Here is a 15,376-nt window from a genome sequence, read left to right on the forward strand (position 1 = left end):
CCTCAAATAGAAGAATTTATACAATAATGTCCTGACCATTCAGAAGTTGGCCTGACATGGCGTAAGATGTGGTCAATATGGTGGCATGTAGATGTGGCAATATGCTGCCTTTGCACGTAGCACAGAACGTGGTTGGTAGTGCCCCACGTCATTGATTTTGCCACGCCTCCAAGGCACTGGACAGTGGCTGGTGACAGCTGCATGGGACTAGAGTTTGACCGTAGAGCATGGCTCAGCTGCCGGGACACAGGAGCTGTCTCCAGTCAACTTTCAGGTGGCTCCTTTCTGTTGCCAGAGGACAGCTGGCATCTACAGTGGTCCGCATCAGTGATGCCTTTCTCCTCTCCCTGTGTTCCACTTCTTTTCTGCATATCTCTCTGGATGCTTCATTTCTTGGTATCCCTTCTGTCCTCTTTCCCTATGTTTTTTCCAGAGTACATGACACCCCTGTGGTTCCTGCGGCATGTTGTAGAAGATCACATGTGCACACATCACACATCATTGTGACTGAGACTTTTCAAGAGTCATTGAGAATAAACCTTTTTACATCCCTCGTGCTCCAGCCACAAATGCCATGAATGTCATGAACGCCTGCACTCATGGCTGCTACCTGTGATGGTGCCGACCTTCAGCAAGACCTGGCCATCTTCAGAGAGACTGAAGAACATGACGTGCAAGACTGGGTCTTGTCACAAGTACCCACAAGTTGGACAACCAGATAAAATGTAATAACATGATATTTTACTTTGCTGACATTGCCAACTGCTTAAAAACCTCTAGGTCCACTATAGTGCTGGTTTGCAGTGGTCACTTTATTCCATGGAAGATCTGTTGAATCTGTCGGCTGCATTCCTCCCATTCTCATGCTCACTTCTGTCCATCTCATCACACAAGCACAACAGCACTACCACACCAAGAAATAGTGCTTTTCACGACAACCATGGGCACTGCACATGCATTGCTCACACTATGACATCGCCGGTGCTGTAGGACATTGCTTGGGAGGAGAGGTCTATCGTAATTTTTTAAAGAATATAATGACATATTGTCCATGATTTCATTTGTACTTTGTGGAAGTATCTTGCACATAAAGCCCCCTTGGCTCTTGTTCAGGAGTAATACAGAAACCGTGCTGGAGCATTGTTTCAAGTGTGATAATCAAGCTCACTGCAGTAAATATAGGGAGACTCCTAAGGGTTGATGTTTAACATGTTTCATCACATTCCCACCCGACCTTAAGTAGGCATAAAAGAAGAGAGTGTTTTTGGTGTGGGAGAGCATATTTAGTACATTCTAGGGGACGTGCTTATTTCCACGAAGCTGCGGCTACTGGCACACTGCAGGGATGGTGGGCTGCTAGGAAATGCTAGTATTGTGGCAGCCACGAGCAGGCCAGAACATGCAGGCAAGAGCGAGCCGCGAGTACACCTTCAAACCGGTTTCTCTCTCCCTCTCTACTCTCCTCCGATGGTGCGGAGAGGGAAGGGCGGGCAGCGCCAAGGCGGGCTGAAGAAAAATAAAAATAAAACCAGTTGACAGTTGGGATTCATGCCATCTAGTTGTCTCTGTCCTCTGCGCGTACTCGTGTCCCAGCAGTACTAACCAGCAACTTTGTCGCTTAATTGAGCAATTATTTAGCAACCTTAACAATAAATGCGCCTTTTTAGACTTTTAGAAAAATTTTTAGTCACTTTTTGCTGGTAAGTTAGTGTTATTTTAAACATTGTAAGAGTAACTGCTTTCTGATCATCACAAACATGAAATGTGTGCAGTGGGCATCATGCACTGTGCTGGTGGAAGCTTTGCTCTTAACTTGAATGCTGTTTCCACACCAGGAATTGCCACCATGTGAAAGAACCACATAAAAGCTAAACTCTGGTTTTATGGTTACAAATGTTAGGAATGAAATCTCAGCTTTCGGTTTTCTCTCTTCTCACAGCAAAAATTGTGGCTGTGCCCCTGACTTGGACAAATGGGCTGTTGGCGGGCATAATCATAATCAGCTGACAAATGAAATAGCACAAGCTGAAGCCATAGCAAAATTAGGAGAGATGTATGGAGGCTCTCCATCTACAGTTTTGTCATGTAAAGAATTCACGTTTCTACTGGCATGTCTACTGGCATGTGCAGAATGAGCTGTTTTTTTGTGTGTTGTCACATTTTTTTCTCCGAGTGTAACAGTTTTGATAGGTGCCACAAAATAAATGGTTAGTGGCTCACCTCTTATTCCTCTGAATTCTCCTGCAATCCTTCTAACTTGCACTCATTCAGGAAAATGTCAGCACAGCTTTACAGTTGAAGAGAAGAGATTTGCCCTGAACTAGGGACAGAACCTTAGAGCAGCTCTGGGATCTGAGCTTACCAGTAGGCAAACAGAGCAAAGCTGAATTGATCTCGCAGTACATTGCAGCGATCATAAATAGTGTGCCCTTCTTTTCTGTTTTCTAAATCAGAGGCTGCGGAGATTATTCGAGACATATGCAAAGCTGTCGCTCATCTTCATCGCATGAACATTGCCCATCGGGACCTAAAGGTAAGCTCTTCACAGACTTACGTATAATGTGCAAGATAGATTTGTTTTCATTGCACGTATGTTCATTTTTAGTATTCTACAGTTCCTCATTTTAGTCTGCAGAGTCCTGTACATTTGTTGCTCCTTGCAGCCTGAGAACCTGCTGTACTCCAAGCCTGATGACAGTGCAGTCCTTAAACTGACAGACTTTGGCTTTGCCAAGGAAACTACAAATTTCAACTCATTACAAACACCGTGCTATACGCCATATTACGTTGGTGAGTTCTCTGAATAGCATGCACCGTACCAGCACCCTGGAATTGGTAGTAACCAGGAGTCAATGAATTTATTCATGAGATCATGATTCAGCTTGAGTGTGAGTTCATCATTGAGACTTGGCCTTGTTGCATGTGATGTGTTTCCATGTTAATGAGAACAGGCAAGGCGGCATTCTTGTCTCCTCTCTGCCTATCCACATTTTTCTTGTTTGCCCTGAAATTCTAAGAAAGTTGATATCCTATGTGCAGTGCTATGGTTTACTGAGTTGGTGATATCCTACATGAGTTTTATTAGGTTTGCATGATATTCACAAAGACCCACTCGTAGATCAAGTACTGACTTTTATGACTTTCTGACTTTCGTGACAGTCGGTGTTACATTAATGTGGACTTTCTAGTGAGCTCTAAAAAGTTCACATTACATTGTCAAACTCCCATGACTGCTTTTGCTTTTTCATAAATGCAAATTGCTGTACAAGAACACTGATAAGTGCAAATAAGTACAGCAATGTTTTTAAAAGCTGATGAATTGTCTCTTCTTGACACAACAAGGGTTCATGATTCAATGATTTGATGCATGAGTGCAAGCAATGTAGTGCCTAGTGCTTCCTAAAATAAGATTCAGTTGACAGTAGTGCTTTCTTTGTCTACCTTGTTATTAAGATGAAAACACCAGTGGCCATGACCACAACTGTGGCCATGAGTTAAAAACCACACTGCCGCCAGTTACTCACCAGTTATTCAAGCACAGGCATTCTCTGGCTGGGCTTGATTTATGAACTGTGTGGTCTCACCAAAATCCTGGAAAAGGGGGTGGGGTCTGGGCTGCTCACAAGGTGGCATCCCAAAGTGGGGATGAACTCAGGTTTGGTCACACACTCCTTTCCAAATGTACCACAGTGGCCTGCTTGGGTGGGAGCGAGCTTGTAACTACGTTAACAGGGCGTGCCAGCCATAATCTGACTCCCACTGCCACTGCAATGTTCTGCTCGTAGAAAAGAAAAGAGTGACATTTGTAGCATGTACCGAAGGACCTATCTTGTGACGCTAGTTCTTTAACCACAGATCACGCTGTAGGTGTTTCAGCTCTTTTTGTGACAATCCTATCGAAGCCGCACTAACACATTTTAAATTAAGTTTCAAGTAAACATAATGTCCCATAGGGTTTTCTTGGCTCCATTTTCTGTTTGCTTTATATGGTTGTAAATAACGAGAGAAATTTTCTCAAAGCAGTTTGAGAGAGTCTTGCGGTGTGCCTGCTGTTGCCTTTGAGTTGAACAATGATTGGGAGTAAGCTCTGAAATTCAGCCAGTCATTTAGTGTTTTAATCTTCCTCTGTAGCATCTGTGTTGCATGCTTTGTGCATGCAGACAGTCGAAACTAACTGCCTCATCTTTTATTCACCTTCAGTGAGCCTTGCCCATATCACTTACTGTCTTTCAGCTCCTGAGGTCCTAGGTCCTGAACGGTATGACAAGTCCTGTGACATGTGGTCCCTGGGTGTCATCATGTACATACTGTGAGTTGTTGCTTAGCCATCCCAAGACTGTCAGTTTGAAGGTTTGAAGGTTTATTTCCGCAACTGGTGTTGCGAGGACAGCCAGGGAAAAAGCTGTATAGACAGCTTGAGAGGTCCTGGCTTCCTCTTACAGTGCAGCATTGACGGCGGCGGAGTACAACAACAGACAAAACGTGAGGAGAAAAAACAAAAAAGCAAAAAAAACACGTACGTTCGGTACAGAGAATGAGACATACACTTTCAGTACGCAGTACATTGTACTTGTACAGTACAAAACTACACGAACATTTGGGGCAATTCTTTCAGAGAAATATTAGATAAATCAATATTCTCGTAGCAGTACAAATGGTTCAGAAGTGTCGGTAAGGTATGCTGCAACATTTGTTTGCCATAGTTTGTGCGGCATTTCTTAACATTCCAAGGTTCTGTTGTGCGGGTATCATACACAGTTCTGCTCTGCTCTAACCCAGCAAGTCTAAGCAAGGAGTCATCATTTTTCATCATGGCGAGTTTATATTTATAGCACAGTCTGTAGTTATACATGGACTTCATCTGTATAACGTTGTGTTGATGGAAAAGGCCAGCAGTGTGGAAGAAATACGGCACTTTACATGCAATGCGTATAATACGTTTTTGTAAGACAGTGAGTTTGTTAATGTTTCCAGCTGTTGTTGCCCACACCATACATCCGTAGTTGGCTATGGAAGAGAACAAAGAGTGGTAAAGTAACAAGTTAACTGATGTAGGAAAATTAAAGCAATTGCGGCGCATGATACCAACTGTTCTGGAAAGTTTCTGAACTACGTAATTAATATGATCATTCCACGACATATCTGCTGCAAAGTAAACGCCCAGAGTTTTCACAGACTGCACAAATTCTATTCTGGTATTGTTTAATTCAATTAGAGGAGGTTCAAAGTGTTTGTGACGTGGGTGAAACATGACTGCTGCAGTTTTGCTAACGTTAATTCTTAAGTGATTATCAGCCGCCCAAGTATTTATTTCTTTTAAGGTTTTATTAGCTCGATTTGCGAGATCAGCAGTTGAAGTACCCGAAAAAAACAAGCTGGTGTCATCTGCGTAAATTATGTACTTAGCAGTGCTGTCGATGTGGACAATATCATTGACATAAAGAACAAAAAGAAACGGACCCAAAATGCTCCCTTGCGGAATGCCGGAAGCTACCACTTTCAACTGGGAGCATTCACCGGCAATACTAACAAACTAACAATACTAACCGGCAATACTAACAGTTGCAGCGGCACTATGAAAACTAGCAATTTCCCATTATTTTCGCGAACATGGCAAATATTTCTTGAAAGTGAGGGGCAAAAACAAGTGCTTCTTGTACACTTGCCAGCAGATCTGATGTAACAAACTATGTGTACCACCCTGTAGACTTGTCTCCCACGCTGCTTTCATCACATGGCTGGTCTGTGCAAGCATTCTGAGTTGATACTGCAGACATGCTTAATAAATGTGACATGTTCTGTAGTGTTGCTTTCTTGCCTACATTGTTTATGGGGCTCTCTTTGCTGTGATGAAGACGTTTTATCTTTTCAATAGCCTTTTACTGGAATGCCATTTTACTGGAGCGGCCAGTGTTAGCCAGCGCCATTACTCACAGACCTTGGCGGCAGACGTGGAACGTCCTTTTTGCCGCAGGCGTCACAAGAACGCAAAATGCGAACCCACAACCTTCACGAAATACGAAGGTTGTGGGTTCGGTTCCTACCTGCGGCAAGTTGTTTATTCATCCACTTTAATTTCCATTAATTTATCGTTATTAAGCACAAGTAATTTCCCCTATGTTGTCCTTGGTGTCAGTGTTTGTTGGCTTCTTATGATATGACTAATAAAAATCGGGCCCCTCGGTTAACCCCCTTTCTTCTCGTTTATTGCATAATGAGGGTCTCGAATCCGGCAACATTGATGCCTTCAGGTAGCATATGTGGGTTTATTGACCAGTTGCCTTCACCCAAAAAGATCACGTTCTCGTGACGCCTGCAGCAAAAAGGATGTTCCACGTCCGCCGCCAAGGTCTGTGAGTGGTGGGGCTGGCTAACACTCCCAGGGTTCTACTAGGACACACAAATACCCAAGAAAGTGGATGGGAAAATGGCGCCGCGGTAGCTCAAATGGTAGAGCGTCGTACGCGAAATGCGAAGGTTGTGGGTTCAGTTCCCACCTGCAGCAAGTTGTTTTTTCATCCACTTTAATTTTCATTAATTTATCATTTCTTTATTTCATTTATTAAGCACAAGTAATTTCGCCAGTGTTGTCCTTGGTGTCAGTGTTTGTTTGCTTCATGTGATATGACTAATAAAAATCGAGCCCCTTGGTTAACCCCCTTCTCGTTTATTACATAATGAGGGTCTCGAATCCGGCAACATTGTTGCCTTCAGGTAGCATATGTGGCAGTGTGTTCAATGGGGCTGGTTGGTTCATCTTTAGAATAAAAACAGGAACAGCGCAACACAGGACGAGTGAGTAAACACGAGGACAGCGCTCTGTCCTGTTTACTCGCTCGTCCTGTGTTGCGCTGTTCCTGTTTTTATTCTAAAGCATATGTGGGTTTATTGCATTCACCCAAAACGATCACGTTCTCGTGACGACTCTGGCAAAAAGGACGTTCCACGTCCGCCACCAAGGTCTGTGAGTGGTGGCGCTGGCTAACACTCCCAGGGTTCTACTAGGACACATAAATTTCCAAGAAAGTGGATGGGAAAACGGCGCCACGCTAGCTCTATTGGTAGAGCATCGCACACGAAATGCGAAGGTTGTGGGTTCGGTTCCCACCTGCAGAAAGTTGCTTTTCATCCACTTTGATTTCCATTAATTTATCGTTTCTTTATTTCATTTATTAAGCACAAGTAATTTCCCCTATGTTGTCCTTCGTATCAGTGTTTGTTGGCTTCTTATGATATGACTTGCAAAACTCCTTAGCCACTTCAACTATCTCATCCATATTAGTAATGATATTGCCGGCTTTGTCTCTTAAAGCATACATCTAATTCTTGCCTGTTCCTAGTTTCTTCTTCACTGCTTTTAGGCTTCCTCCATTCCTGAGAGCATGTTCAATTCTATCCATATTATACTTCCTTATGTCAGCTATCTTATGCTTGTTGATTAACTTGGAAAGTTCTGCCAGTTCTGTTCCAGCTGTAGAGTTAGAGGCTTTCATACAGTGGCGTTTCTTAATCAGATCTTTCGTCTCCTGCAATAGCTTACCGGTATCCTTTCTAACGAAGTTACCACCGACTTCTATTGCACACTCCTTAATGATGCTCATAAGATTGCCGTTCATTCACTAAGGTCCTCTTCCTGAGTTAGAGCCGAATACCTGTTCTGTAGCTTGATCTGGAATTCTTCTATTTTCCATCTTACTGCTAACTTATTGATCGGCTTCTTATGTACCAGTTTCTTCCGTACCCTCCTCAAGTCTAGGCTAATTCGAGTTCTTACCATCCTATGGTCACTGCAGCGCACTTTGCCGATCACGTCCATATCTTGTATGATGCCTGGGTTAGCGCAGAGTATAAAGTCTATTTCATTTCTAGTCTCGTAATTCGGGCTCCTCCACGTCCACTTTCAGCTATCCCTCTTGCGGAAGAAGGTATTGATTATCCGCAAATTATTCCGTTCTGCAAACTCTACTTAATAACTCTCCCCTGCTATTTCTATAACCTATGCCATATTCCCCCACTGACTTGTCTCCACCCTGCATCTTGCCCACCCTGGCATTGAAGTCGCCCATCAGTATAGTGTATTTTGTTTTGACTTTACCCATCGCCGATTCCACGTCTTTATAGAAGCTTTCGACTTCCTGGTCATGATGACTGGATGTAGGTGCGTAGACCTGTACGACCTTCAATTTGTGCCTCATATTAAGTTTCACAACAAGACCTGCCACCCTCTCGTTAATGCTATAGAATTCCTGTATGTTACCAGCAATATCCTTATTAATTAGGAATCCGACATCTAGTTCTCATCTCTCCGCTAAGCCCCGGTAGCACAGGACGGGCCCGCTTTTCAGCACTGTATATTGTCATGTAGGTGACGGTGAGCTGCCTGACACGCAGGCAGACAGAAAGGGACACTGCGTCGGCGGTAGACTTAAAGAGAGTTTAATGGGCGAACTCGTGCCCTAAATCAACCGAACAACGCGGTGACGGCGAAAGCAGCAAGCGCGTCTGGAGCATTCGTCGGACTGAGCGAGCGCAAGCGGTGGTCCCATATTTATACGTTTCGTGTCCATGATCGAAATGCGTAAAGCGACGCCGCTTGCATCGAGATGCGTAGCTAGCGTCGCTACAAGCCGAAATAAATGCACGTGGCATTACCCCCCCCCTGTGATGAAGCATCGCCCCGATGCTAAAGAAAACAAGAATCTTGTAACCATGCAATCAACCTTGGAAAACGAAAAAAAAGGAATGTCTGTTTGTCCGCTAACGCTCAAAAAACATCTTGCGGCGTGCGACGTGCATCACCTCAGGTCGTGCGCGGCGTCGCTGTGACTGTGTCGCTCCATCGGGCACAACCTTGTAGACCAGCGGTCCAAGTCGTCGAGTTATTTTGTAGGGCCCGAAGTAACTGTGCAGGAGCTTCTCACTAAGCCCACGGCAACGAATCGGTGTCCACATGATAACGCAGTCACCAAGTGCGTACTCTTGGTCTCGTCGTCATAGGTTGTAGAATCGGGCGTCGACGTTTTGCTGCTCTTTAATACGTATTCGGGCTAGCTGGCGAGCTTCCTCGGCGCGTTGAAGGAAGTCGGCAACGTCTACGCTGGATGTTGTCGTCTGCAATGTGAGGCAAAATTGCATCAAGCATCGTGGCGACTTGGCGACCGAAGACAAGCTCGAATGGTGTCATCTGCGTTGTCTGCTGTGGCGCGGTGTTGTAGGCGAACGTCACGTACGGAAGGACTTCGTTCCAAGTCTTGTGCCCGATGTCGACATACATGGCAAGCATGTCAGCGAGGGTTTTATTTAAACGCTCTGTAAAGCTGTTTGTCGGTGGGTGGTACGCTGTAGTGCGCCGATGACTCGTGTGGCTCAAGTGCAGAATCTGTTGCGTAAGTTCAGCTGTGAATGCCGTACCTCTGTCCGTAATAAGGACCTCGGGGGCACCATGACGGAGAACGATGTTCTTTATAAAGAGTCTGGCGACCTCGATTGCGTTTCCCGATGCTAACGCCGTTGTCTCGGCATAGTGCGTCAGATAGTCCGTTGCTACCACTATCCACCTGTTCCCGCCAGTAGACGTAGGGAAGGGGCCAAGCAGATCCATGCCTATCTGCTGGAATGGTTTCTATGATGGCTCGATTGGTTGCAGGAGGCCGGCTGGCCTTGTAGGCAGTGTTTTCCGACGTTGGCAATCTCGGCAGGTTTTCACGTAGCGTGCGACGTCTGCGTTCAGGCCCGGCCAGTAGCACTTTTCTTAAATTCTTCTGAGAGTTCGAGAGAATCCCAGATGCCCTGCTGTCGGCTCATCGTGAGACGCTTCTAAAATCTCTTGCCTTAGCTTGACTGGCACGACGAGTAGATATGCCACCTTGTACGGCGTGAAGTTCTTTTTCACAAGCACGTTGTTGTGCAGGCAGAGCGATGAAAGCGTGTGTCTGAATGCCTTTGGCACTGAATTGGTCTTCCCTTCGAGATATTGAACCACACAGTGGAGATCAGGATCGGCACGTTGATCTTGTGCGAAGGTGTTAGAGCTTATGTGCCCAAGGAAGGCATCGTCGTCATCATCGCAGGGCAGGGCGGATTCAACAGGGGCTCTCGAAAGGCAGTCGGCGTCTGTGTACTTTCGACCTGACTTATACACAACGGTGACGTCGAACTCCTGTAGTCGCAGGCTCCAACGAGCGAGGCGCCCTGACGGGTCTTTCAGGTTAGCGAGCCAGCACAGAGCGTGGTGGTCACTGACAACCTTGAAGTGCTTCCCGTAAAGATACGGCTGAAATTTTGTGACCGCCCAAACGACAGCTAGGCATTCCTTTTCGGTCATCGAATAGTTCAATTCGGCTTTCGACAGGGATCTGCTCGCGTAGGCGATGGCTCGCTCCAGGCTGTTCTTCTTTTGAATCAACACAGCACTGAGTCCTATGCCACTTGCATCCGTGTGGATCTCGGTGTCAGCGCTCTCGTCGAAATGGCCGAGTACTGGCGGTGACTGCAAGCGTCTTTGAAGTTCGCGAAAAGCGTCTTCTTGGGGCTTCTTCCATGTGAACTGCGCATCGGCTTTCGTAAGGCGAGTGAGAGGCTCTGCGAGTCGAGAGTAATCTCGGAAAAAATGCCTGTAATACGCACAGAGCTCCAAAAATCTACGGACAGCTTTCTTTTCACTGGGTATCGGGAAACTTTCGATGGCTGCAGTCTTTTTGGGGTCCAGACGCACGCCCTCGCGATTAACTACGTGACCGAGGAACAGGAGCTCTTCGTAGGCGAAACGACATTTCTCTGGTTTCAGAGTGAGTCCCGACGCCCTAATTGCCTCTAGCACAGTCTCCAGCCTGCTAAGGTGCTTGTTGAAGGTGGATGCGAAAACGACTATGTCGTCGAGATATACGAGGCATATCTGCCATTTCAGCCCAGACAACCCGGTGTCCATGACACGCTGAAATGTTGCCGGCGCTGAGCATAGTCCGAATGGCATGACTTTAAATTCATAAAGACCGTCCGGCGTGATGAAGGCAGTCTTCTCACGGTCCCTCTCGTCGATCTCAATCTGCCAGTAGCCGCTCTGGAGGTCCATCGACGAAAAATACTTGGCACCGCACAGTTGATCTAACGTGTCGTCAATTCTCGGAAGTGGGTAGACATCTTTTTTCGTGACGCTGTTGAGACGCCTATAATCGATGCAAAATCGTAGGGTACCGTCTTTCTTCTTTACAAGCACCATGGGTGAAGACCACAGGCTCTTGGACTGCTGAATGACGTCGTCGCGAAGCATTTCTTCAACTTGTGTCTTGATTGTTTCACGTTCTCACACTGAAACGTGGTAGGGACATTGGTGGACGGGACGAGCCGATTCATCGGTTATAATGCGATGCTTCACTATATGCGTTTGCCGGATCCTCGACGACCTTGAAAAACATTCAGAATATCGCAGAAGAAGGCGACGTAGCTTTTCTTGCTTTTGTTGAGGCAGGGTGGGGTTAATGTCTCAGTTCACCTCATCAGTCACCGTCGATGACACCTCATGGAACGGCTTGGAGAGTGCTAATGCATCGCTTATTTCGGCGAACTCTTCCAAGAAAACGACCGTCATACCCCTGTTGAGCTGCTTGTGTTCCGTGCTGAAATTGGTTATTAGCACAGCCTTCACGCAGATGGACGACACCGCGTGCGACGCAAATTTGGCGATCCAGAAGCAGCTGCAAGTTCGCTCTGACAATCGCATTGCCACTTGAGAACGCGTCTGTTTCGACGAGTGCCATGACGCTAGCATTTGGCGGGAGGCTCACTTGATCGTCAAGGATGGTGAACGCGGCGCGATGATAATGATTGCTTTGCATTCTTTCTGACCATTTTGTCGTCAGTGTTATGGTTTTCGTCTGCAGGTCAATCACCGCACCGTTTTCGTTCAGGAAGTCCATCCCAAGGATTACGTCGCGACAGCAGTGCTGTAGGATGATGAAGTTCACAGGGTAGGTGTGACCGTGAACAGCCACTCGTGCAGTGCATCGTCCCGTCGGTGTCATGAGGTGGCCTCCTGCTGTGCGTATTTGAGGACCTTCCTATGCGGTTTTGACTTTCTTGAGTTGTGACGAAAATCGTCCACTAACGACGGAGTAGTCGGCCCCGGTGTCAACAAGTGCAACCACTGGATGTCCATCTAGGGTAACTTGGAAGTCGGCACTTGGTATTCGCGTTCGATGTCGGTCGGTCACCGACTGTGCGGTCTGTTGCTTCGCACGGTTGTGGCTGCGTTGGGTGGGAGCCTCGTGGCAAGGTGCTGTTGGGGCCTTCAGCCGCGCCATAGAATTTGTGGTGTCGGGTCACGGCGTCATGTTTTGTGGCGTCGCTGCGTCGGGTTGCGTCGTGATGTCGGAATGCAACGCCGCGGCGGAATGCTTCGTGGTTGTAGGAGGATTTTTCAGTCTTTGCTCGAGAGCGGCGTCACTTCCCAACGTCCCTGGCTTTAGTTTCTCCTACGAGGGCTCGGTGACCTCTCCCTCGTGTCCATGATCGAAACGCGTAAAGCGTAAGGCGAAGACGAACGGCGTGGGTAGGGTGACGGGGACCTGAAGCGACGTTGGGCAGCATCTTCTGTCGCTCCAAGATAGGCTTCCATTTCTCGAGGCCGTTGGCCAGGAAGGGGCCGTGGGGCGTCGATGTTGTACCCGTGGAGGCCCATCTGATGGTAGGGGCACTCGTAGGAGGTGGCCGGCTTCACCACAGTGAAAACAAAGCAGTCGTTAATCTGGGGTTCTCCAGATGTCAGTCTTCCTCGTGGTGGTTTGCCGGAACGTGTTTGAGCGGACGGCCTGCTGCGGCCGCGGTGGTGGCGGGTAGGCCTGGCTGCATTGAGGTGGCGCGTACGTTTCCCGTCGCCAGCTGGCTGGCCTCGCTTGGCTTTGCAGAGCGGCGGCGTAAGTTGAAACTTGTGGCTCCTGGCAAGGTGGCAATAGTGTTGGTGCCATTTCGGCTGGATCGAGTGTGCCCAGTGCTTGCTGTACCTCGTCCCTTACGACGTCGGCGAGCGAGGATATTTGTGGTTGCGCACCCGGTAGCAACTCGCGCAGCTCGTCGCGCACGATGGCACGGATGGTATCTCGAAGGGCCACTGCGGAGGCACTTCGGCAGTCATCGCAGTCTGACGGAGGAGCGCGTAAATTGCGGTCGTATTGCTTTGCGTGAAGCTCGAGCGTCTTCTCGATAGTGGCCGCTTCGCTAATCCATTTGGCGACGGTCCTCGGCGGGTTGCAAGCCGAAATAAACCCACGTGGCAATATGCTTCTTTTGTCCTCCTAACCTCACTGAGCCCTATTATATCCCATTTAATAATAATAATAATAATAATAATCTTTATTTCCATCGGGATGATGGAGAAAGGCTGTGGGTAAAAGCTGCTTGTAAACGGTAGCTTGACAAAGGCCCACAGCCCCCTTCTAAGTTTGTGTAAATAAAAAAACGAGCAAAGCTGATTATGGATAACTAGGCGCTAATTCCTCCAATAGCACTGCTAGACTCGCCTCACTAGATAACGTTCTAGCGTTAAACGTTACCAAGTTCAGATTCCAAGGGCGGCCTGTCCGGACCCAGATATTCTTAGCAACCTCTGCTGCGTCACAGGTCTGACCGCCGCCGTGGTCAGTTGCTTTGCAGCTGCAGGGTACTGAGGGCCGGGGTTTGATTGTTGTAGTCATATAGGAGGTTGTGGCCAAATACTGCACCAGCGTGGCCAATCCTGCTCTGGTGAGGGAGTGTGCGTTACGGGTTCTGGTCACTGGGATCAAGCCACACTCCAGGCCTGTTAATGCAATTTTATCAACATGCGGACTTTTTTTTTAATCCGGTGGAAAATTGCGTGGCACCGGGATTCGAACCACGGTCCTCTTGCATGCGAGGCGGATGCTTTACCTCTACACCACCACTGCAGCTGTTTAAGTATATCATGTCAAATAATCCATGCACATAATCCAGCAGCAGCCAGTGGAAGACTTGTGGAAGGGACCGAATAAATCTATACCCAGTTTCTCAAAAGGTGAAGTCGGCGGCCTGACAGGTTGCAGAGTTCCTGCAGGAACTGTAGTCAGTTGTTTGGGCATTGGTAGGCATGACAGCAGGTGACATACTGCTTGGTTGCCTTCCACGATTGAGCCCAGTAGAAACGTCTGAAGCGGTAGATGTAAAGTCGTCACGCATGGCCCGAAATACCGCAAGGCACAGGCCTTTTTGGATGACTAGCAGCAGTGGAGGACTGTTGTTAGAAGAATTCTTGTGGCAAAGCAGACCAACACGAACCACAAACGACGTAGCCCGTTCAGATCTGCGGGTTGCATCAATTGGCTCTATTGAAGGGTTGCACTGTTGTTCTTTCTTGAAGACGGTGAAGTCATCAGAGTCTGATGAGATTGTAGCTAAGTAGTCATTGAAATCGTCATCGTCAGTGCCCTTGCTCTGACAGGGAAGACGAAATAAGCAGTTGGCTTCTGTGTGGCACTGACCACTCTTATAAGCAACAAAACAGTCGTATTCTTGAAGCTGTAATGCCCACTGAGCTAACGGCCCAGCTGGCTGATGCAGTCGAACGTGCCAGCAGAGAGAATGATGGTCAGTAACAATCTTGAAATGGCTGCAATACAAGTATGGTCTCAACTTGTGGATGGCGAAAACAACAGCAAGACATTCCAGTTCTGTGACTGTATAATTGCTTTCACCTTTTGTCAGAGTACGACTTGTGTATGCAACGATGTGTTGGCGTCCGTCATGAAACTGGACGAGCACAGCGCCAATGCCCACACCACTTCCATCAGTATGCAGTTCGGTGAACGCCTCCAGATCAGAACGCCAGAGAAGTGGCCCAGAAGTGAGCAAAAACTTCAGCTGCTGGAAAGCAGTCTCGCACTGAGCGGACAATATCTAGGGAGTGTACTTGCTAAGCAGGTCTGTCAGTGGACAAGCAAGCTGGGGGAACTCTTTAATAAACCTGCAAAAATATGAACAAAGGCCCAGGAAGCTTCTGAGGTCTCTCACTGCCTTCGGCTGCTTAAAGTTGTGAACAACAGAAATCTTTTGGGGGTCTAGCCGCATACCGTCCTTGTCAACGAGATATCCGAGCACAAGGGCTCGACACTCACCGAAATGACACTTCTTACAGTTCAAAATGAGGTCAGCCTGATGGATGCAGTCCAAAACAATGCCGAGCCACTGGTTGTGCTCGTGGAAAGTTCGGCCAAAAATAATGACCTGCGAATCTCCCATTTGAGACGGAAAGACAGGGCTTCAAGACGGCACACAAAGGAGGAACCACGCACACTGCACTGACTAACTGTGCTTTGATTATCTTACTGAGCCTTTTATACAGAGCACTAAGGCAGTACCAACAAGACCA

The 15,376-nt window shown here is 47.4% G+C and overlaps 1 protein-coding gene across 1 annotated transcript in view; it reads left to right on the forward strand.

The window, feature by feature from the left end:
- Positions 1-15,376, forward strand: part of MAPk-Ak2 (MAP kinase-activated protein kinase 2) — a 312,260-nt gene that overhangs the window by 83,119 nt on the left and 213,765 nt on the right. Inside the window, exons 4-6 of the mRNA XM_050172276.3 lie at positions 2,454-2,533; positions 2,664-2,790; positions 4,234-4,309. Coding sequence (XP_050028233.1) covers positions 2,454-2,533; positions 2,664-2,790; positions 4,234-4,309 — 283 coding nt within the window. The remainder of the gene's footprint in view (positions 1-2,453; positions 2,534-2,663; positions 2,791-4,233; positions 4,310-15,376) is intronic.

The sequence above is a fragment of the Dermacentor andersoni genome, chromosome 6 (assembly GCF_023375885.2).
Source record: "Dermacentor andersoni chromosome 6, qqDerAnde1_hic_scaffold, whole genome shotgun sequence".
Classification (NCBI taxonomy): Eukaryota; Metazoa; Arthropoda; class Arachnida; order Ixodida; family Ixodidae; genus Dermacentor; species Dermacentor andersoni.